We start from the raw sequence: 22120 nt of genomic DNA, 5'->3' as shown, positions 1-22120 counted from the left end.
ATCTTCCAGAACCTGGAGTCAGTACTGGTTTCTGGAAAGGGGACCAGGAGATGGTTTGGTGCTTGTGTGTCAGGCTTTTTCTTTGGTGACCTTATGTCTCAGAGTGAAAGAACCCTGAAAATGGCAAGGTCTTATGATTAATCCCAAAGCTACTCCAGAAAGGAGCATTATCATTTCACCCTGAGAGGTAAAAATGAAGGTGAATAACACATAGAGGTAGATAATAAAGATTTAACAACCCATTTGTTCAAGAGTCCACACCTGAGTCATTTTTTTTTAGGATCAAGTCCAGGGCTTCTGACCCCAGAGCAAGGCCTGCTGTTCTCTACTCATCTATCTGTGCTGATGCCCAGAGAAATCATTCATTAGACTAAGTGAACCTAACTTGTGAGTCCCCAACTAGAGGAATTATTTTTTTTAGTTTTTATTTATTTTTATTTTTAAAATTTATTTATTTATTTTACATCCTGACTGAAGTTCCCCACTGCCTCCCCTTCCAGCCTCTGCCCCTACCCCCATTCCTCTCCTCCATTTCTACTCAGAAAAGAGCAGGCCTTCCATGGATAAACACAACACGGGCTATCAAGTTGCAGTACAACAAAACACCTTTCCTTGTAATAAGGCTGGGCATGGCAACCCAATATGAGGAATAGAGTCCCAAAAGCCAGCAATAGAGTCAAAGACAGTCCCTGTTCCTACTGTTAGGAGTCTCACAAGAAGACCAAGCTATACAACTGCCACATATGTGTGGAGGGCCTAGTTTCTTGACCTGATTTGTGACAAAGAAGCCAAAACTATACAATGGAAAAAAAGAAAGCATCTTCAACAAATGGTGCTGGTCTAACTGAATATCAGCATGTAGAAGAATGCAAATAGATCCATATTTATCACCCTGTACAAAACTCAAGTCCAAATGGATCAAAGTTCTCAACATAAATCCATATATACTGAACTTGATAGAAGGGAAAGTGGGAAATAGCTTTGAACACATTGGCACAGGAGACAGCTTCCTGAATAGAAAGAAGACCAATAGTGCAGACAATTAATCAACAATTAATAAATGGGACCTCATGAAACTCAGAAGCTTCTGTAAGGCAAAGGACACCACATCAATAGGACAAATGACAGCCTATAGGATGGGGAAAATTTTTTTCACCAACCCCACATCTGACAGAGGAATTAATTTAATCACACAAAAAATGTAATTTAGACAGACTCCAAGTCGAAGGTACTGCAGGTTTTTTTTTAATTAAAGTATTGCCCTAACTTTAAATTAAAATGTTTAATTAAAATGAAAAATTCTTTTCTTTCATTGTTTTGCTCCTGATGGGCCTTCAAATGAGCCATGCATGCCCTATGGTGGTCTGTTTCCCTCTTTTGATATCATCTCACATACTCAGCATAGTGAATGCTCTTGGCTCAGGGTGTCTAGGCCTAAATACTGCCTCCATACCTTGACCCCATGTGTAGTGAAAACGGTAATATTCCTATATGCCAAGGAGTTATGTGAAGGTTTACTAGCATGTGGTTAATAACCAAAAATATTAGCACTTGTTTCTATAGAGCTATCATCAAACTGAACACACAAAGAAAGGACTCCAGAGAAATACAGTATTTATTAGGGAATAAGCAAGGGCTATTACAGTGGGGGACACATGTGACATTGAAACCATGGAGCGGGCTAAAGGCAAAATGAGGAATATTACGTAAGTTACTTTGAAGCTGTAATCCTTGGCCACAGGATTAATAAGGGCATTCAAAGATTGGTAACAAATGTGGTATCAGTCCAAGACTGAATGGACAGCTTTGGGGATAGAAATTTTCTGTACAAGATTTTAGTGGCCGTTGTTTGAGGCTGTCGTTCTGGCAGTCTTTTGTGGTTGTTCTTGTTTAGAGATGTATACTCATGAGATTCCCCTGCTCCCCCTGATTTTTATTTACACCTCAACATAAGCAACTTCCTTTTGATTCTGACTACTTTTGTCCTAGAGGTATTTGCATGCAGGATTCAGTTACTTCCTATTTTTTTCTGAAAGGATTGTTGATCCCCCAGAAGGCATTTGTGAGGAATCTATGCAGTGGAATGGGTGGTGAGACGATGCTGAATATAGTTCATGAATCGTTGTCATTTACAAGCTCCAGACAGATCTCCCCTTTCTCAGACTCCCTTCTTATTTCCCATGTCTTCTGCTTTACCCCTCTCCCCTCCACCTGAGTTCTCTGAAATGTGTCTGTGACTACACGCATCTAACACATCATGTTGTTATTTAATTTTGCATATTCCCCTGTAGAGTGTGTGTAGCATCGTGGTGGGTGCCAGGACTGCCAGGAACAGGCTGTGGAATGATCGTGTTCTCTGTCTCACACCCTTTTAGGCCTCCTCTCTGTTTTCAATCTGCATTTTCCACCCACATAACCAGCCCCCCTTCTAAATCCTCCCTACTCTCTAGGCCTCTCATTTTCTTCTTGGACCTTCTTGTTTTCCTGTCTGCTCTTCACCCTCATAGTCACACTTGTGGTCTCAAGGGATCACTGGAAAAAGGAGACAGAGGGATCACAAGTCCTTCATCAGTGAACAGAACCCAGTGGGGCTGAATTGGTTGTTTGGGCCACTGGAGGAATCTAACTCCTGTTGGTAGAATAACAAACACCTGGCTTTTGCTTTGTGTTAGGAGCTTCTGTTTTCTTTTCCTTTTCCAACATTGTCTGCAATTGCCTTTGATCTTTGTTGTTGGTCTTTCTCACTCTCTTAGTTGTAGCACAAATAATAAAAGACCCAGAGACAGATATTGGGGTTCAAGCTTCCAGCTGAAGAGCAGAGAAGTAAAGCAGCCAGGCCACTAGCTCTCACCTCTTCCACAGGCTGAAAGGGCTGATCCTGTCTCCACCAGCTCTCACCAAGCCTCTCTTTAGCATGGCCCGGAGAATCAATTGCCTTCCTGTCCTCAATGTGGCTGGAGAATGAATGCCAGCTCTGAGACCCTGTTCCTGTCTTAAATACCTCTCATGAGTCCTGGGATTAAAGGCGTGAGCTCTGTTATTCTTTTAGACTGATTCAATCTTGTGTAGCCGTGGGTAGCCTTGAACTCAAAGAGATCCATATGGTTTTGTCTCCTGAGACCTAGGATTAAAGGTGTGTGCCACCACTACCTGGCTTCTATAGCTAACTAGTATGGCTACCTTGCTATTTTGATAACCAGTGGCTTTAATAAATCATAAACAATAGATCACCATACTAGTTAGGACTTTTATTGCTGTGAAGAGACACCATGACCACGGCAACTCTTATAAAGGAAAACATTTAATTGGGTGGCTTACAGTCCAGAGGTTCAGTCCATTATCATCATGGTTCGACATGATGGCATGTAGGAGGACATGGAGCTGGAGCTTGAGAGCCCTACATCTCGATCTGTAGGCCACCCTCCAGCGGAGAGGGGGAGAGGGGCGTGGTCTAGGGGTCGAGGGCGGGACCTAGGCGGAGTTGAGCGGAGCTTCGATTTTGAGAGCCCAATCTGGGACGCCGCCAGGAGGAGCTGGGCGGGGTTTAGCCTGATGCTAAAGTATTGAAGTTTTGTCTTTTACCCAGGTATAATCTGTGGTTTGTGATATATCGTTTTCAATTGTTGTTCTGTGTAAAAATATTTGATGTATTTTGCGATTTTTTTTTTTTTTTTTTTTTTTGGTTTTTCGAGACAGGGTTTCTCTGTGGCTTTGGAGGCTGTCCTGGAACTCGATCTGGATACCAGGCTGGCCTCGAACTCACGGAGATCCGCCTACCTCTGCCTCCAGAGTGCTGGGATTAAAGGCATGTGGCGCCTGCGCCTAGTGGTGTTAGCTATCTTAAATGAGGCATTTTCACTGACCATATGTCTTCCTGAACCGTGATTAACGTCACTCATCGGTCCTCAGAGAATACTGCGAATTCTTTAAGAAGGGTGAAAATGTAGCACAAATATAGCAGTGTGAATCAATTCTCTCATTCAAATTATTTTTTAGTTCATAAAAACATTAAGGTTGCGTTTTTACCTGAAAACAGGCATTTCTGGTGTTGTTTTGGTTTTTTGTTTTGATTCCTAACTTAACGCTTTAGCCACCTCTCCAGTCCGAAAGTCGTCATTTCTAAATTTAAATGTGAGTTTAGCCTAAGGACCTTATTTTTTGTAAAACTGGCCAATGGTGGTACACTTTGCAAGGAAATACCGAAACAAAACCATTTTGTTTTGAGGATTTAAATAATATTATAACTTGCCCAGAGATAGTAATAACCTTAGAAAAGAACATTTTAAATCATAATAACACCGAGGAAAGACCTTAATATATCTAGGTAATGTAAGGACCGCCTTACTAAACCTGTACTTAGTCATCCCAAGCATAACCTATGAACAGGCTCATAACAGCAATATATTGAGGTAAAACACGCTAGATTTTACTCTTCTTAAAACTCTTGAATTACGTCACCCATAGAGTGCTTAGGTGATCTTATCCAGTTCTGGGATCCATAAATCACATAGATCATAGGCTGATTTAGCATATTGTATAGGAACCTGGGTGCTTCTGTTTGATGTGGCCTCCCTTCTCCTATTTTCTTAGGTTTTTTTTTTTCTGTATTAGCTTTTTATAATTAATTTTTTAAGTATGTGTGTGAAGGGGAAGTTTAGGGAGTAGCCACCGAACAACTTTTGGGAATCAGTTCTGTTCTTCCACCATGTGGATTCTGGATGTAAGTCAAACTGAGGTCCTCAGGCTCAGTGGCAAATGCCTTTGCCCACTGAGCCATCTCACAGGCCTTATATTGTATTGACTTCTTTAAACAAGTAACGGGGCTACATTGTCTCTGTACCCTGGATAAGGTTAATTAAAACTTTCTGGCCACAGAAAACAGCACTTTTCTGTGTATGTTACTTTTGAGAGTACTTCTGGAAAAAGATTCCACTCACTATTTGCAGGTCTGGGGACATGGGTAAGGTACATGCTGTGCGAGCATGAGGACCTGCGTCCAGACAGTCACCATCCACAGAAAGGCTTGCTGTGGCAGTATGTGTGGGTAACCCCTGCCCTGAAGTTCTCCGGCAGAGACAGGTGGGTCTCAGGGCTTGTTGGCCAGCCACTGTAGCTGACTTGCAAGCTCCAGGTTGAGTGAGAGACCTGGTCTCAAAAAGTAGATGGAGAGCAATTAAAGAAGACATCCCAAATTGGCCTTTTTCAGCTGCATGCCAGTGAACCCCCCTGTGCATACACATGCATACACTACACATGCGTGAGCCCACACAACTTCATTTGGATTTTTTATTGAATAAGCATTCCTTAAAACTTTTGATTTCAGAAATTGCATGTCTTAAAATGTTTACAACCTTCTTCACGCTTTCCAGGAACCAGCTCCCGATTTGCCAGTGTCTCAGGTAAAGGTTTAGCTGCAAGTATTAGTTTAGAGAGTAGCTTAGTTGCTATTGCTTATTTGCTGCTGAAGATTAGAAAATGTGCTGTGTATCTGCTCATAGTATTAGAAACTTAGCTGCATCTACCAGCTGTTCTGTTCTTTATTCTATAAATAAACTTTCATATTCCTAAAGCCTTTATTCACATGAATAGCCTTGTAGAACTACTGTGAACTGCTTATTAAGACTTGGGGCTTAAGTAGCAATTTCCAAGACTGACTAGAATGAGAAGAAAAAGAAACATGGTAGTAAATGGAATCAGACCTAGGAGGGAGCCAGTCTGTCAGCAGAGTCACAAGTATCTGCAAAACTGTGATGGACAGCAGCAAATTTTGAATACAGTGGTCTCACTCAGTTTGTCCCAGTGCAGAAGGAAGAAAGGGGGGGGGGAGGGAAGAAAGGGGGAGTGAGGGAGTGAGGGACAGTGGCCTGATTACCATGACTGTTAGAGATGACACTTAGATAACTGCTAACTGGGTGAGAAACAAGAGACCTGAGTCAGAAGAAAACCCTGGAAGGGCGGAGGTTTGGTGAGTGTGGAAGATAGTACTTGGCCAGTGAAACTTCTAGTCCAGAAGGGCTCCTATTGAGTCTGGGAATAGGAGAAGAGATGCAGAGAGTGATAAATCAGAGCGCTTAAATGTTCCCACGTGCTTGCTCTGCCACGTGAGATACAGTGCTAGCAGGGTTATGTAAGGGAGTGATTTGAACGCCTCACATGGTACATATGAGACTCGATCAAGCCTCTCAGAATGGAAAGCAAGGCAAGAGGTATCTAATGGAGACCTCTGTATTAGACCATCACCGGAAAACGCCAGTGTGGCTCTGAGTTCTTTATAAGATGACATTTGTCTTCTGGTGATTCTATTTTATATAACATACATACAGTTATTCAAGACAGAGCTAATCAGAAATGTAATTTATTTCTAAATAAATACATATATTTTTTTGTTCTTAGTCATTTGGAAGATTTTAATTAAAATTAAACTAGAGCATGAGTAATTTGCATTGTAGCTATGGCTGAAAAGTGTAAGTGGTATTTAAAAGTTTTAGACTGGCAAGAGGTTTCAAGAAGCCCTTATATTTAGTAACAGTTTCTAATTTTGTTTCTGTAGACTCAATTATCCACCAGATAATGATGTAAAAAGGAATAAAGCTGACCTTGTTGTTCATAGTTTTCAGGTTTCATGTTGTTTACAACTTGAAAAGAAATGAGGCTTATGCTAGCTTTATGCCACTGTGACAAAAAACTACAAAAAAAAAACAACTTAAAAGAGGGAGGTTTGATTTTGCCTCATGATTTTTGAGGGGTCTCTGTGGTTGGTGGCTGTACTGGATTGGAGCCTGTGGAGAGGCAGCCGGGCATGGTGGCAGGGAACAGAGAGAGTGAAGGGAATTGGGGACACGATATACCCTATAAAGACAAGCCCTCTGTGTCCCATTTTTCCAGCTAGATCTGTACCCCACCTCCTAACAGTCCTGCTAAGAGGGCATCCATGGAGTAATCTATTGATTAGATTAGTGCCCTAGTGGTGGAGACTATTGATTAAATAGTGCCACCAGCTGGAGACTGTCTTTTTTTGTGCCGGGGAGGGGTTTCGAGACAGGATTTCTCTGTGGCTTTGGAGGCTGTCTGGAACTAGCTCTTGTAGACCAGGCTGGTCTCGAACTCACAGAAATCCACCTGCCTCAGCCTCCTGAGTGCTGGGATTAAAGTCGTGCTCCATCCCTGCCTGGCTCTCTACCAGTTTTTATGATGTCCAAATTATATCAGAAAGATTATCCTCTTGGTTGATTTACTCTAATAATAAAAAATTATTTCTCACATTCCTTAACCTGTTGGCCTTGCATTACTTATCAAAAGGAACAGAATAATTAAAACATGTTTTTCTCACCTAGTTGAGTTTTTATTTCATAAGTGAAATTGGATTAGCCTTACAAAAGGTGGGAACACATAGTCAGTTCTTTCTTGATGTTAGCTGGCAGGTCTGTGAGGGGGAATGCTTGTAGATTCAAGATACCTTTATTCAGATAAATACCAGCCAAACGCAAGCCAGAGCAGCGAGGCCAGGGAGTAAGGGCAGCAGCAGCAGAAGAGAGAGTTCCAAGTGCTCAAGGTCCTTAAGAGCCCATGCCGCATCACTCTGACTTCACCTTGACCATGCCTTAACAGGCGTGGTCAGGCACACCTGTAGCCAGCCCTTAGGAGTCATGGTTACGGTGTCTCCCTACAATTCCCCTTTTAGTCTAAAAGAGGTTTAAAACTTAATAGTGTAAAATATCCAAAATTAACAATCATAAAGGTGAAATACAAGAAGATACAATAATCTGTTACTGCACATCCTAACTATGTCTATTTCAGCTAAAACCTAAAGTCATATGAAAGAGGTGTCCAACTTGAACACCTCCTTCCAATCCTAACCCTAAACAATAGGAAGGTCATTCCTAACTAGGCTTACACTACCCTAATAGACAGTAATGGTGAACGGGGGCGTAGCATCCTCCAAGTTACTTCCTGCTAAAATAGGACGATGGTAGCCTTCTGGGGTCCTGTGGGAAGAAAATGTTAGTATAGTGAAAATCTCTAATGGGTTATATCCAGTCAGTGTTAGATGGAATTTGTTTGATTGAAGATCTAGTTTGAAATCCTCAACTTGATTGAAGTTAGTACTCAAAGCTCTAGTCAGAGTGTCAGTTGAAATGGAGTAAGTTAGATCCAGTGCAGTCGAGGAGGTATGGCCCAATTCCTTTTCCGGAGCGTCCAGGGATTGTTGTCAGGCAGGTCTTCATTGGCTGTGTGGGACTGAAACATAAGTGTTAATAGAGAAATGTTTGCTTGTATATGTATGTATGCTGGAAAAGGCAATCAAGAAAAAATAATGATTGTGAGATGGTGTATACCTTGAAGGAAAGAGCCAAGAAAGACAAAGACAGTCCCCATATTCCTCTCTTCGTTCTATATTACATCAATTGGCTTCTTGATATAATACAAAAACTCTAAAGTTTAGTTAAACAACATGCTTGGATTTTAGGGGAGGAAAGCCAAATCCAACTCTAAATCTAGTATTGATTTACTTGAATAGAGACTAGGAAATGAAGAGAAATAGAGTTATTTGAGAGACAACTGTAAAGTTTACCATATGGCACGTTCCTTTTGTTTGATGGTTATAGCTACCTTCTCTTCTTAAGCATCTACCCATGTAGTGTTCTTGGACTTCTGGAGATGAGTTTTCCTGTAAAGATAGAAGCAAAACACTTAACTTTTCCTTTAGGAGGTTTCTGTTTAGTTTATGAGATATACCTCAGTAAATACCTGTCCCTTGTCGTTGTCGAGAGATTTGTGTTTTTCAACTTGAATCTTGATCAACTTTGATGGTATCCAAAGTTTCTCTTCTGTGGAAACAAATGTAAAACCCCTACCCCAATGTAACACATGTCCAGGCTTCCATACCGAAGTCAGTACATCTTTGAAGTATACTGGTTGATTCAGTTCAGCAGTTTTTTTCCGTAGTCCAGTGTCTTTCTGTAGCTGTTTGACCTTTGTCATTGGCATTAAGAAAGTTTAGTGTCAAAAAAAGCATTATGCAACCTATGTTTGGGGGTTTTTGACTTACCAGCTTATCTATGGAGCATCTCCTTAAGCATCCTATTAGATCTTTTAACCACTGCTTGTCCTGTAGGATTGTGTGGTATACCGATGACATGCTTTATGTTATAATATTTGAAAAAACTGTTCCATTCTTTTATGAAGACATATGCTGGAGCATTGTCAGTTTTTATCTGTGCAGGTATACCCATGACTGCCATCACCTCTAGCAGGTGTGTAATAACAGAATCAGCTTTTTCAGAGTTGAGAGCAGTAGCCCATTGGAAACCTGAGAATGTATCAATAGTATGATGCACATATTTCAAATTTTCAAATTCTGTAAAGTGAAAGACATCCATCTGCCAGATCTCATTTCTCTGAATGTCTTTAGGATTACAGCCTGCCGGCAGTGGAGTTTGGTTATAAAAGGAACAAGTAGGACAGTTTCTCACTATATCCTTGTCTTGTTACCAAGTGATGGAGAAGTCCTTTTTTAAACCTTTGCTATTTACATGATGTTTTTTATGAAATTCTGAGGCTTCTAGCACAATACCAATTAATAAACGATCAATCTCGTCATTGCCTTGTGCTAGTCGTCCTGGCAGATCCGTGTGGAATCTGATATGCGTAATGTATAGAGGATTGCTTCTGTTTCTGATTGTTTCCTGTAATTGTAAGAACAACAAGGTTAATTCTGTATTATCAGCAACGAATTCTGCAGTCTCTATGTGTAAGACGACTCTTTCTGTATATTGGGAATCAGTAACTATGTTAAGAGGTTCTGTAAAATCCATAAGCACCATTAGAATTGCATATAATTTTGCCTTCTGTACAGATGTATACGGACTTTGAACTACTTTACTTACCTCACCTGCTTTATTACCAGCCTTACCTGATTTGTTAGCATCAGTGTAGAAGGTAAGAACTCCAGAAATGGGAGTTTGTCTTACAATACGTGGAAGAATCCAGACTGTCTTTTTGCTTCTTCTTCCCTTTGGGTTCTCTCATGCTCCTCTCGAGCCATCTTCAACCTTTCTATTCTTTCTTTTGCCCCGACACCCACCCAGCTAGTTCAGTCAGTAGAGCATGAGACTCTTAATCTCAGGGTGGTGGGTTTGGGCCCCATGTTGGGTGCCAAGAGAAGGTAAATGCTTGTAGATTCAAGATACCTTTATTCAGATAAATACCAGCCAAATGCAAACCAGAACAGCAAGGCCAGGGAGTAAGGGCAACAGAAGAAGAAGAGAAAGTTCCATGTGCTCACAGTCCTTAAGAGCCCATGCCTCGTCACTCTGACCTCACCTTTGACCACTCCTTGACAGGCGTGGTCAGGCACACCTGTAGCCAGCCCTTAGGAGGCATGGTTACGGTGTCTCCCTACAGGTCTGTGCCTCAAGGGTAATGCTTTAGACATCTCGGTAAATGAGTAAATGGGGTGACCCCTGGTAGGTTGACTCTGCTCTAGTGGAGGACCTACATCCAGCACAAAAAGACTTGATGGGTTTTTAAAAAGGAAAAGAAAAAAGATGATGACATAAAGTCAGGAAGGGGGCCTGGGTCTGGGGTGAGTTGGTAGAGGAAGTGAAAATGATCAGAATACATTATATGCAATTATCAACAAATTAATAAGAATTTTAGAAGAGATATGCAGGGAAATAAATTAGCATGATGATTGTTCATTTAGATTGGTAGAAACTGTGTTTTTTCCTTTATAAAATGCCCTAAGCATCTTTTTATTGATTTTTATAGACCTTGTGAAACAAATATAGTCACTTATGTAACCAACTGTGTTTTTAAGCTGGACAACTGCAATTTAGTCAATTGAACATAACATATAAAACAAATTTGTAATATTTTTCAGATTTAAGGGAAAATTAGAGATTACTGTGTATGCTTGATCATGCTTCTTTTTTTAATATGCAGAGGATTTTAGGACTGTAAAACATATTTGGCTTATTTCCAAAAAAATATTTTTTTAAGCTAAAGCCCCATCTGCTGTTTTCATTAAAATCTCAAGAGTTGTTCACATTGCCAGGAGTAGTTTTTTTTTTTTTTTTTTTTTTAAACATACTCTGATGTGTAGTCAAGCAATGATATGTGATTTTCAAGGTCATTTTTTGTTAGGACAGAAGAAAAATCAGGAAGATTAATTTTTCTGAAACACTGATGGAATTTTAAATCAAATAATGTTTGGAGTATGTGTTCTAGTTTGGTATTTGTTGCTGTGATAAACACCATGACCAAAAGCAACTTGGGGAGGAAAGGGCTTATTTCATCTTACACTACTTTCATGTCTCAGTTCATCACTGAGGCAAGTGAAGACAGGAAGTCAGGACAGGAACCTGGAGGCAGAAGCAGAGGCAGAGGCCATGGAGGGTACTGGTTACTGGCTTGTTCTCCATGGTTTGTTCAGCCTGCTTTCTTATCCAACCCAAGACCACCTGCCCAGGGATGGCATTACCTGCAGTATACTGGGCTGCCCACATTAATTATTAATCAAGAAAATGTCTCCACAGACATGGCCATAGGCCAATGCAATAGAGGCATTTTTTCAGTTGAGGTGTCCTCTTCCTAGATAGATCTAAAAACTAAGCATCACAGTTGACCCTTTGTCATCTTGAATCACAAATGCATCACTACCCAACCATAGCCTTTCTCTCTTGTCTATCCCAATATTTCATGTTAATATCATCAGAATATAAAACATAGTTTAAAAGTCCCACCATCTTTAAAAATTGTCAATACTTTTAAAAAGTCTAAGGCCTCTTTAAAAAATTCAAAGTCTCTTAACTGTGGATTCCTTAAAAAGAAGAAATAAACTTATGTACTTTTTATTCTAAGAGCGAGGAACCAGCATACAGTAACAATCAGATTAAAGTAAAACCAAACTCTAACAGTTTGTCCATCGTCTAGGATTCACTCATAGTATTCCAGGGTAAGCCCCCCCTGCCCCCCCCCCCCCCCCGAGCGCACGTAGCTTTGTCTCCATAAGCTCCCACAGTCTTTCTCCTGGTCTCAGGTTCACTCTACTCCACAGTTCTGACATCTCCATGCTGGGATTTCCACTGCAATTGAGGCTGCACTTTTGCCCATGGCCTCGCCTGACCTCTCTTCAGATTCCAACCCTGCTAGACAGTGCCAACTCTCACATAATCCCCGTGACTCCTTAATGCCTTTAAAACCTGTACTATGTGTGAGACCCTTACACATTACCAGGCTTGGCTAAAGCTTGCCCTCCATGGACCACAGCTTCTGTGTCTGACCCTGAGGAAATAGTTCCTAGAAGAGTTCACCTCAAGGGCGCTCTTCTCTTATTAATCACAACTGATTTTTCAGCCCCTAGATAATACCAATAAAACAAAGTTTTCAGTTCCATGGATTCTTTTTTTTCTCATTTTTTAATTTTTTGATTTCATTTCTATTCCAACCACAGTTCTCCCTCCTACCCTTCTTTCACAACCCTCTCTCCTCCCACCTCCCTCGCTGCCTCATTCCACCATCTCTCACCTCCCTCCTAGCCCACCTCCAGTCCACTCCTCCTCATGGGTGAGGGCTCCCATGAGGAGTCAACATAGTCTGGCATAATAGGTTGGGGCAGGGCCCGGCCCCTCTCCCATGCATTAAGGCTGAGCATGGCTTCCTACCATAGGGAGTGGGCTCCAACAAGCTAGCTCATGTACTGGGATTATATTGTTGTCCTACTGCTACTGAGCATGGCATCCCTCCCTAAGGAATGGGCTTCAACAAGTTAGCTCAGGTACCAGGTTTTTATCATGGCCTTACTGCCAGGGGACCCCTCTGATAGCCCAAGCTTCACAACTGTCTTCCACATATGGAAGGCCTAGTTCGGTCCCCTGGAGTCTCCACAGTTGTAGGTCTAGAGTTCATGAGTTTCCACAAGCTTGGTTCAGCTGTCTCTGTAGATTTCTCCATCATGATCTTGACCTACCTGCTCATATGTTCCCTCCTCTGTCCCTTTGCCTGGATTCCCGGAGCTCTGCCTGGTTCTTGGTTGTAGATCCCTGCATCTAGTTCCATCAATTACTGGATGAGGGCTCTGTGATGATAGTATTCATCAAGCTGATTACAGGAGTAGGCCAGTTCAGGCATCCTCTCTACTATTGCTAGGAGTCATCACACCAACAGCCCTGATAGAATAGTTGAACTAACCCTCAAACTTCCCTCTAAAGCCAGGCCTTCATTCTCTACGTTTCCTTCAACAATATCTTCCAACCTCCCAGAGAACAGCCTATTAACTGCTGAGGACTCAATGGTTCTTCTGACCCAGAGTTCCAAAAGCTTTCACAATCCTACCCAGAATACAATCCAAGGCATAAAATCCACTTGGTCAGATCCATCACAGCAACACCCCATGTTCTTGGTACCAACTTCTGTCCTAGTTAGATTTCTATTGCTGTGATAAATACCGTAGCCAAAAGCAACTTGGAGAGAAAATGATTTATTTTGGCTTACTATTGCATGTCACAGTTGGTCGTTGAGGGAAGCTGAGGTGGGAACAGATGCAGAGGCCATGGAGGAGTGCTGCATACTGGCTTTCTCTTCATGGTTTGCTCAACCTGTTTTCCAATACAATCTAGGACCACTGCCCAAGTGTGTACCTCCCACAGTGGTTTGGACCTACCCACATCAATCATCACACAAGAAAATGCCCCACCGACTTGCCTACAGGCCAATTTGATGAGGAAAGTTTTCAATTGATGTTCCCTCAGATGACTGTAATTTGTGACAAATTCACGAAAACTAAACAGTAACATACGTTTTATTTCAGATCTTTAAAAAAAACCTTTTGTGTGTGTATGATATGTGTATATATGTAAATGAGTGTGCGACACATATATGTGTATGTGCATATATATCAGTGTATGAGGTATCTATGTATGTATGTGGTGTGTGTGCATGCGTGTGTGTGTGTGTGTGTGTGTGTGTGTGTGTGTGTGTGTGTGTGTGCATGTGAATACCACAGCACATGTGTGGATGACAGAGGACCATTTTGGGTGTCAGTCCTCCCATTCACTTTATTTAAGACAGGGTCCCTTGTTGTTTACCAGGGCCTACAGCAGGTTGGCTGTTGTGAGAATTTCTAGGGATTCTCTCCTATCTCCCTCTCTTAGTATAATCATCCAGTGCTGAGATTACAGATGTGTGTTACATGCGTGCCAGGGATATAAACTCCAGTCCTCACTCAGGCTTGCACAGCTTGTGTTTTACCCATGGAGCAATCTCCCAGTCTACACAGATCTTTTAATATAACATTTTCATATCATTGTTTCCATCTCTTAAGACTTAAAAATCAAAATTTTCTTTATAAAGATTGAATTCATAGAGAATAAAAAAGAACAGATGTTCCTACTGGGCTTTTCTGATGTAGTTATCTATTTGCTCAGGACAGGGGAGAATGATGGATTCACTTTCCTTGCTTTGATTATCTCAGCACAGAAATTACATAATCTTAACATTTAATAGGTTAACAGGGAGCTGGATATCAGGCACAACAGATTGGACTGTGAAATAGTGGTAACAACTCAAAACTAGTTAAAAAATGTCCGTGGATGTTTAATAACTGATTATGTAAATGATGACTAAAATTATAAAAACTTGGATTTTAGAAATTTGATTAATGAGTATGATGGTACATGCCTATAATTCCAGCACTCACGCTAAATCTGAGGGTCTAGAGAGTTCAAGGACACCCTGGCTACATCATGAGACCCTGCCAGAGAAAGATGTTTGGGGTTGATTGAGTGAGGAGGGCAGATTTGTTGAGAAGGTTTTAAGTTAGACTGCAAAATATGGCCCATAAATTTCATTGGCTCCTCATTATCAGCATAAAAAAAAAATCCCTAAACCTCAACATGACACACGTGCTCTCTGGCTGGTCTCTTAGTCCAGACAGATTCACCAACAATTCAACTACTGGGAATTTCCAAACACAATTTTGCCAGACCACAGAGCCAAAGCTTTCATCACTATTATTAGAATCATTATTTTGAGACAATATTGTATGTTACAGGTTGGCCTTGAACTTGCTGTGTAGTCAACTTCTAAGTGCTGGGATTTCAGGCATACACCACCATCCTGGCTTTTCTTTCTTTCTTCAACCATTTTCTACAAAAATCTCTTTTTTTCTGTCACACACTTGTCACCTATCACACAGTGATGTGTGCTTTGCTGTTTAATCCTTTAGATGATGGTGTGTTCAGGAGTTGTTAAGATCCGTGTTGTGATCTTGTTTCCCACTCAGAGCTAGCCCGATGATGTATATCTAAGGGGTTTAATAAAAAGACTAAATGGATAAAGTTCTGTACATGTGGGGACTCTCCAGACACCCTGCAGCTCTCTTCTTTTCCCTCTTAAGCTCTGTCAGCTTCAGTCAGCCTGCTTCACAACCAGACTCCTGGTATACTGAGCCCCAGTCGCTCAGATTTCTGTTAGTATTCCTGTAGACTGTACAGTCAAGTCTATGCCACCACTTCCAGACTCACAGGTTGTGCAAGTGACACTGAGCATCATCTATCTTGGCTTTTATTCTGGAAAAAAAGCAGAAAGGTCAAGTTTTTCAGAAAGCAATTTCATGTTTGACAGGAGAGTTAAGTATGTATACCTTATGATGCCCTTCTCAGGCTCCCACAAAGCTGACGATGCTTTCAGTTTAGCTTCTTTAATTACTTTTCCATTCGCCGTTCTCATCAGGTCAAAGTAGTGATTTGGAATCCAGAGAAATTGATCTTAGGTTGGGTCAACTAACATTTCCTGAACACCCAAGTATGTATAAAAACAACTAAAGGTCTAGAAGACTCAGGAGTGCACAGGTTGAAATGCTTGTATTCTGGGGAGCAGGGGCTAGCACATGCCCAGCTGATCATAATAGTTGTCAAATATGGTATGCATGGTAGATCTTTAGAAGCATAAAGGGAAGATTGTAAGGAAGGGGAGAGGATGCCTGGGGTTTGGAAACTGGGAAGGACGTCCTGGAAGTCATGGCCCTGAAACAGAGCACAGAGTGCACTAACAACACACGCTTGGCTTGGGTAATCTGTGGAAGATTTACTGAATGCTTTTTTCCCACCATTTTTAGGCAGCTTGGATTTTGAAAGCACGAGCACTGACTGAAATGGTGTACATAGATGAAATCGATGTGGATCAGGAAGGGATTGCGGAAATGATTCTGGATGAAAATGCGATTGCCCAAGTCCCGCGTAAGTACTTGTTCAGTTAAGTTAAAGGAAGGATACGGTATATAAGAGAAATATGTGTGTGTGTATATGTATTTCTGTATTTTATATAAACACATATATAATGGGAGTGGCATAGGGTCATGATATAGCCAGTATTGGAGGATGATCCTAATATATGGTGGTTTGCTGGTAATTTATTGGTTGTTAAGATCTTCTTTTCCTCCTTGATTTGCTAAAATAGGTGAATTCTGGACACAGTCTTTTATTTGTAGACTCAATTAACTTTTGAGTCTAGAACCATCGATTTAGACTTTAAAGCATGCTAGTTTTGAATCAGAATGTAAGCTCTGCTAACTGGTGACCTGCTAACTTAATTCCTTGAGCCCCTGGGCTTAGTACTAAACCTGCCTTACAGACTCCTTGTTGAGACTGAGTGCTAACACGAGTCACATGATAAGGGCGCAGTTGGCAGAACACAGTTCAAGAATGGAGTCATGAGATTTCTGAGTGCTTGTGAGAAAACTCCAAGAAATCAAAACAAGAGCTTTATGACATCAGTTTCTTCAAAACTCAGAATTGTTCTTGGAATGTGTTTTCTTGCTCCTCCCAGGTGCAGCGGATTGTAATGAGTCTACTTCAGCTGCATTATTCACATGTCTATGGAAAAACATGTTTTTGCCACGGGGGGCTTGTCCTTGTGGTTGAACATCTTGCTCATATGATCCTTTTAACCCTCAGGGTATAAATTGTCTGATGCTCTGAATAAAGTTGGCTATTTGTGAGACTTAGCTTGCCTCATTTTTAGGTCCTGCTCTCCCAGGTAGATGCCACCAAGTAGAGTGGTAAACACCACTGAAGATGAGCCTCAAACCCATTTTCTCAAAGCATTTTCTGCTATAAAGTCTTCCCAGGCCAGGACAAATCTGAAAATGAAGTTGCTAAGTGTTTCTAAAAGTTCATAAGTAATATATATTGATTACCATCCCATCTTCTAGGCCCTGGCACATCTCTGAAGCTCCCTGGAACTAACCAGACCGGAGGACCAAGTCAAGCTGTCAGGTCTGTATTTTAGTTTCATTCCCCTGTCTCCAAATCCTAAGGAGACATATCCTGGATTATCTTGTTTGTTTTATAACAACTGTCAATCTCCACAGGCCAATCACTCAAGCTGGAAGACCTATTACAGGTTTCCTTAGGCCCAGCACACAGACTGGAAGGCCGGGTACAATGGAACAGGCCATCAGAACACCCAGAACTGCTTACACAGCACGACCTGTCACTAGCTCATCCGGAAGATTCGTCAGATTAGGGACGGTAGGTTCTGTCAGCTTTCCCAGAACCTTGTGTTACCCAAGTAACTTTATGCCCCACTAGTATTACTAGAATTAAATGGAAACTTTGAAGCTAATTCTTATCATTTTATAATTTCTATAAATTACTATAATCTTTATGCAGATGAAACTCTATGTTACGAGAGAAAGTTTTCAATTTCTTTTTCTCTCTCTTTCCTCTCATAGGCTTCCATGCTTACAAGTCCTGAAGGACCATTTATAAATTTATCTAGACTGAATTTAACAAAATATTCCCAGAAACCTAAGTTGGCAAAGGTATGTGCTTCAGAAGATCCTAAGTTATGAAGTAATGATAGAAGTATGATAACATGGCTTTATAGGAAATGGAGAATTTAGTTATCGTAACATGCAAAAATTCTTTGTCTTGAATTAAGCACAATCTATCAGAAATAAGTACATATATAATTATTATAGGAAAATATTTTTTGTTTGTTTTGTTTGAGGCAGGGTTTCTCTGTGAAACACTCCTGGCTGTCCTGGAACTCACCAGGTAGACCAGGCTGGCCCTGAACACGCAGAGATCCACCTGCCTCAGCCTCCCCAGTGCTGGGATTAAAGTTGTGCACCACCACTGCCTGACTGGAAAATCCTTTCCTCTGGTTAATGACAATAATTTACAACAAAGAAAGCAGAGAGGCAGGACCATCTTTGCAGAATGAAGCTTGAGGATGTGGGTGTGTTTGTTCTACAGCTTGGACTATTCTCAGAAAAATAATTTTCAACTCTTGTATGATATAAGGGTGATAAAAAGGATGGAGAATATATGTATGCTTAATTAGTAATTAGCTGGGCCCCTCAGTGTTACTCAAGCCAGACAGCAGCCAGCAAGCCAACTACCTAAATAATTCCCATCTCTCTGAGTATTCCCTTAAATAAAGAGAGAATTAGAGGCAGAGAGCAGGTGGATAAGGGAGCAAAAGTGGGGAGAGTGGAAAGAGTAAAAAGAAACTAGAAAAGTAAAAGCACAGAAAGGAAGACATACAGAACTTTTCTATTGTGAAAAACTAGGGAGTGAGGGGTCATGAGAGATACTGCTCAACTGGTAAAGTGCTGGCCTCACAAGTATGAGGGCCTGAGTTTGTTCCCAGAGGCTACATTAAACCGCTGGGTATGGGCTTAGTGGGAATAGGTGCATGCCACCAAGACTGATGACCTGGATTCAAAACCCAGGACCCACTCGGTAGAAGGAGAGAATTGGCTCCCCTAGGTTATCCTCTGATTTCTTCATGTATGCTGTGACATGCATGTATTAGCACACACATATAAATAAACAAATAATTTTTTAAAAAAAAGCTATGTATGGTGGCGTGGTGGTTAGTTTTAATTATCAAGTTGGCATAATCTAGGATCTCCTAGGAAGAGCCTTAATGAGAAATTACTTACAGCACGTTGACTGGTGGCCGTGTCTTTAAGGGATTGTTTGGCTTGTTAATTGATGTAGAAGACCCAACCAACCCACTGAGGGCAGCACTATTCCCTGGGCATCGGCTCTTCAACAATATAACAGAGGAGAGAGCTTTCTGAGAGCAAGCAAGGGTCCATGTGTTTATTTTTTCTCTACTCTTGACTATAGATCCAGTGTTTTTAGTTCTTGCCCGAACTATGCTGTGCTAATGCACTTAACTTGAAACTATAAGTCAAATAAATTCTTTTCTTCCCTAACTTGCCTTTTGCCAGGGTATACTATCATATCAACAGAAGTGAAAGTAGAATGGGTGTCTTACTGGCCAGCCATCTTATCCTAATCAGTCAAGGTGCCCCAGGCCAGTGAGAAACTCTGTCTTAAGAAACAAGTGGGGCTGGAGAGATGGCTCCGTGGTTAAGATTACTTGGTGCACGGTCATGAGGACCAGAGTTTGGATTCCAGCACCCACATAATAAGCTAGGTGCCCCACTCACACACGTCACCCCAGTTCTGAGGTGAGTGGAGACAGGAGGATTTCTAGGGCTTTATGGCTTCCATCTTAGTCAAGAAAAACATAAGCTCCAAGTTCAGGGAGAGGAGAACCTGCTCAGAGGAAGAGGTAGAGTGATCGAGTAGAACACCTGATGCTTGCCCCTGGCCTCTGTGTGTGCAAACAGGTGTCCTCCCACTCCCAACCCCCACCCCTGCCACCATGCATCCACACACACACAAATAAATCTTTGAACAAAAACAAGGTGGGTATGCTTGAGTAAGAACAACAGTTCAGGTGCCCTCTGGCTGGCTTCCACATACCTACAGCCCCTAAAAGCAAAATGAAATAAAACCCCAAATTCCTTAGGGGAATAGCTTGGAACAAATTGCACAAGAAGAACACTTGCTTTCTGGAAACACACTTTGCTCTAACCCAGCAAACTTAGCAGAAATTTGTGAACTTCCTTGTATGAGTGCTGAGTTCATTTCTAATTGCTGTCATTTCTGGGGTAATTAGGAGAGGAATGCCATTTGGTGGACTATATCAGACCAGAAAAACACTAGTGACTTCTTCACTTCTTCTCTCGACAGTAGTACTCTAGTCACTGGCATTTAGAATACTGTAAAGCTTTAGTCACTCCCCTTTTCTTCAGGTGTGTAGAGTAATGAATAGGCATTCCTGTGGAATACTTGGGTTCCCTTCCTTGAGGCGGCTGGCTGGCCAGTTTTCAATGAAAGAGTGTAGCCAATGGATTCATTTCCTGCAGTGGAGTAAGATACATCGGGGCAGATGAGATTCTTGTGTTCCTTTAGTGTGCTATAGGGACGTCACCAGGTTTTTCACTTTGACCCCCCACCCGCCTTGCCTTGCCTCATCAGAACTTCTTTAGCTATGGGATGTCTATGGTAATTGACCCCCACCCGCCTTGCCTCATAGAACTTCTTTAGCTGTGGGATGTCTATGGTAATTGACCCCCCTTGCCTTGCCTCATCGGGACTTCTTTATGCAGTAGGATATCTATGTGATGCTCAGACACCCATACTGCTTGAGTGCTCTGAAAGCCTTTTCATGGCAGCTGACACCACTGCACTTTGAACTTTTTTTTTTTTTTTTGTAATAAGAAGGAAAGGATTGCTATCAATTGGGATTTGGTTGTTTAGTTTTGATGGGTGTTCCTGTTAAGCCAGGGTCTTAGTAAGTAACCCAGGCTGGTCTAGAATGCCTGCCTGTTCTGAAGGCTTTAGCCTCTTGTGTGCTTCCTTTGCAGGTGTGCATCACTGTGCTCGACACTTTCTTCTTTCTTTCTTCTTTTGTTGCTGTGCTGAGGATCGTATCTTGGGCCTTATTCAGTCTTCCCCTCCCTTCCTCTCCCTTCCTCCTTCCCTTTTTCCCTCTCTGCCTCTGCCTCAGCTTCCAGTCCCCTCCCCATTCTTCCTTCCCTCAATTCCCCCCAACTTTGTTTCTTTCTTAAGATAGTGTCTGGTGATATTCTGGCCACAGCCCCCACTACCACAGAGTATTACAAGTCTGTGCCATCAGGCCTGGATTCTTTTTCTTCATTTTTGTTGCTTCTGTGTCACTGGGTGTTAACAGCTGCGACATCTCCCAGGGTCACTAATAGGTGTTAAAGACTGACATTCCAGACAGGGTCGTGGAACTAAAAAGTAATCCATTAATGCTTGCTTGTCCAGACGAGCAAGGTCAATATTTGAAAACACACCTTTCAGCCCTGGCTGGAGACTAGAGCTATCTGGAGGCTTTACAAACTGCAGCGGGGAACGGCCCCCACCATCTATACCTCCTGGTGTCTGATTTAACTGGCCTGGTCTGGGCCCTCTTGTGTGATTCCAGTGTGCATTTGGGCTGTGTAGCCCTCTGTTAAGAAACCTGAGGAGATGGCTTTGAAAAATTAAGCAGAAAATTCTGCTTAACATTTATATTCCATGTTATTTCAGAAGGGATACCCAATTTCCCATGTGTCAAAATTAAATAATAATCTCTATAATATAAAGAGAGTATCCAAATTGGGTGAAACCTTCATGACAATTGTAAGTCTTTAGAAAATAAGACAAACTTCTTTTGTCTTGTTTTAATAAAATAATGTATATAACATAAAGGAAAAAGGTTCAGTTCTTTGAACTTTCCAGTTTATTGTCTGTAAAAACAAAATTCATTGTGAGTTGCAGAATTTTATAATGGGTTACTATGACAAATGACAGTCACATTTATTATTTACCAATTCCTAGCACTTTAGAGTATCCTGTACTCTAAGTCAGCTAAGTTTTGAGTTTCCATATAACAATAACAAAGTGCTTTATTAAAATAAAACTGAGTATGTTTTGACATTTTGTCCTTTCCAGGCTTTATTTGAATATATTTTTCACCATGAAAATGATGTTAAGATGGTAAGTGACAAATTCCTGTTATTTTCTTTCATTGTAATTTTTTAGGCTTTGGAGCTTTAGATTTTGAAATGTTCTATTTCTTTCCTTAAAAAAATGGAATCATTAAAAATTAGAGGAACTGAAAGTTTCAGTTTTGGTGGGGACATTTGTATAAATATAGAAATGGTAAGAATTTTGCATGGTTTGTAGATTATGTAGCTGTCGTTAAAGGGCAAGATAACTAAGAATACCATATGCCTGTCAAAATG

General features: G+C 41.3%; 1 protein-coding gene across 2 annotated transcripts in view; it reads left to right on the top strand.

Annotated features, from left to right (window-relative positions):
- The window catches only part of Ttc8 (tetratricopeptide repeat domain 8), a 62311-nt gene that overhangs the window by 5539 nt on the left and 34652 nt on the right, over positions 1-22120 (top strand). The window contains exons 2-6 of one of the 2 annotated variants that reach the window (XM_027419618.2): positions 16118-16238; positions 17213-17276; positions 17372-17531; positions 17735-17824; positions 21828-21872. In XM_027419618.2, the coding sequence (XP_027275419.1) occupies positions 16118-16238; positions 17213-17276; positions 17372-17531; positions 17735-17824; positions 21828-21872 (480 nt within the window). The remainder of the gene's footprint in view (positions 1-16117; positions 16239-17212; positions 17277-17371; positions 17532-17734; positions 17825-21827; positions 21873-22120) is intronic. The other variant, XM_027419619.2, reaches the window with a different exon arrangement.

This window comes from Cricetulus griseus, chromosome 5, assembly GCF_003668045.3.
Source record: "Cricetulus griseus strain 17A/GY chromosome 5, alternate assembly CriGri-PICRH-1.0, whole genome shotgun sequence".
NCBI classification, from domain to species: Eukaryota; Metazoa; Chordata; class Mammalia; order Rodentia; family Cricetidae; genus Cricetulus; species Cricetulus griseus.
Note: the sequence above shows the minus strand (reverse complement) of the source record. Positions and strands in the feature narration are given on the sequence as shown.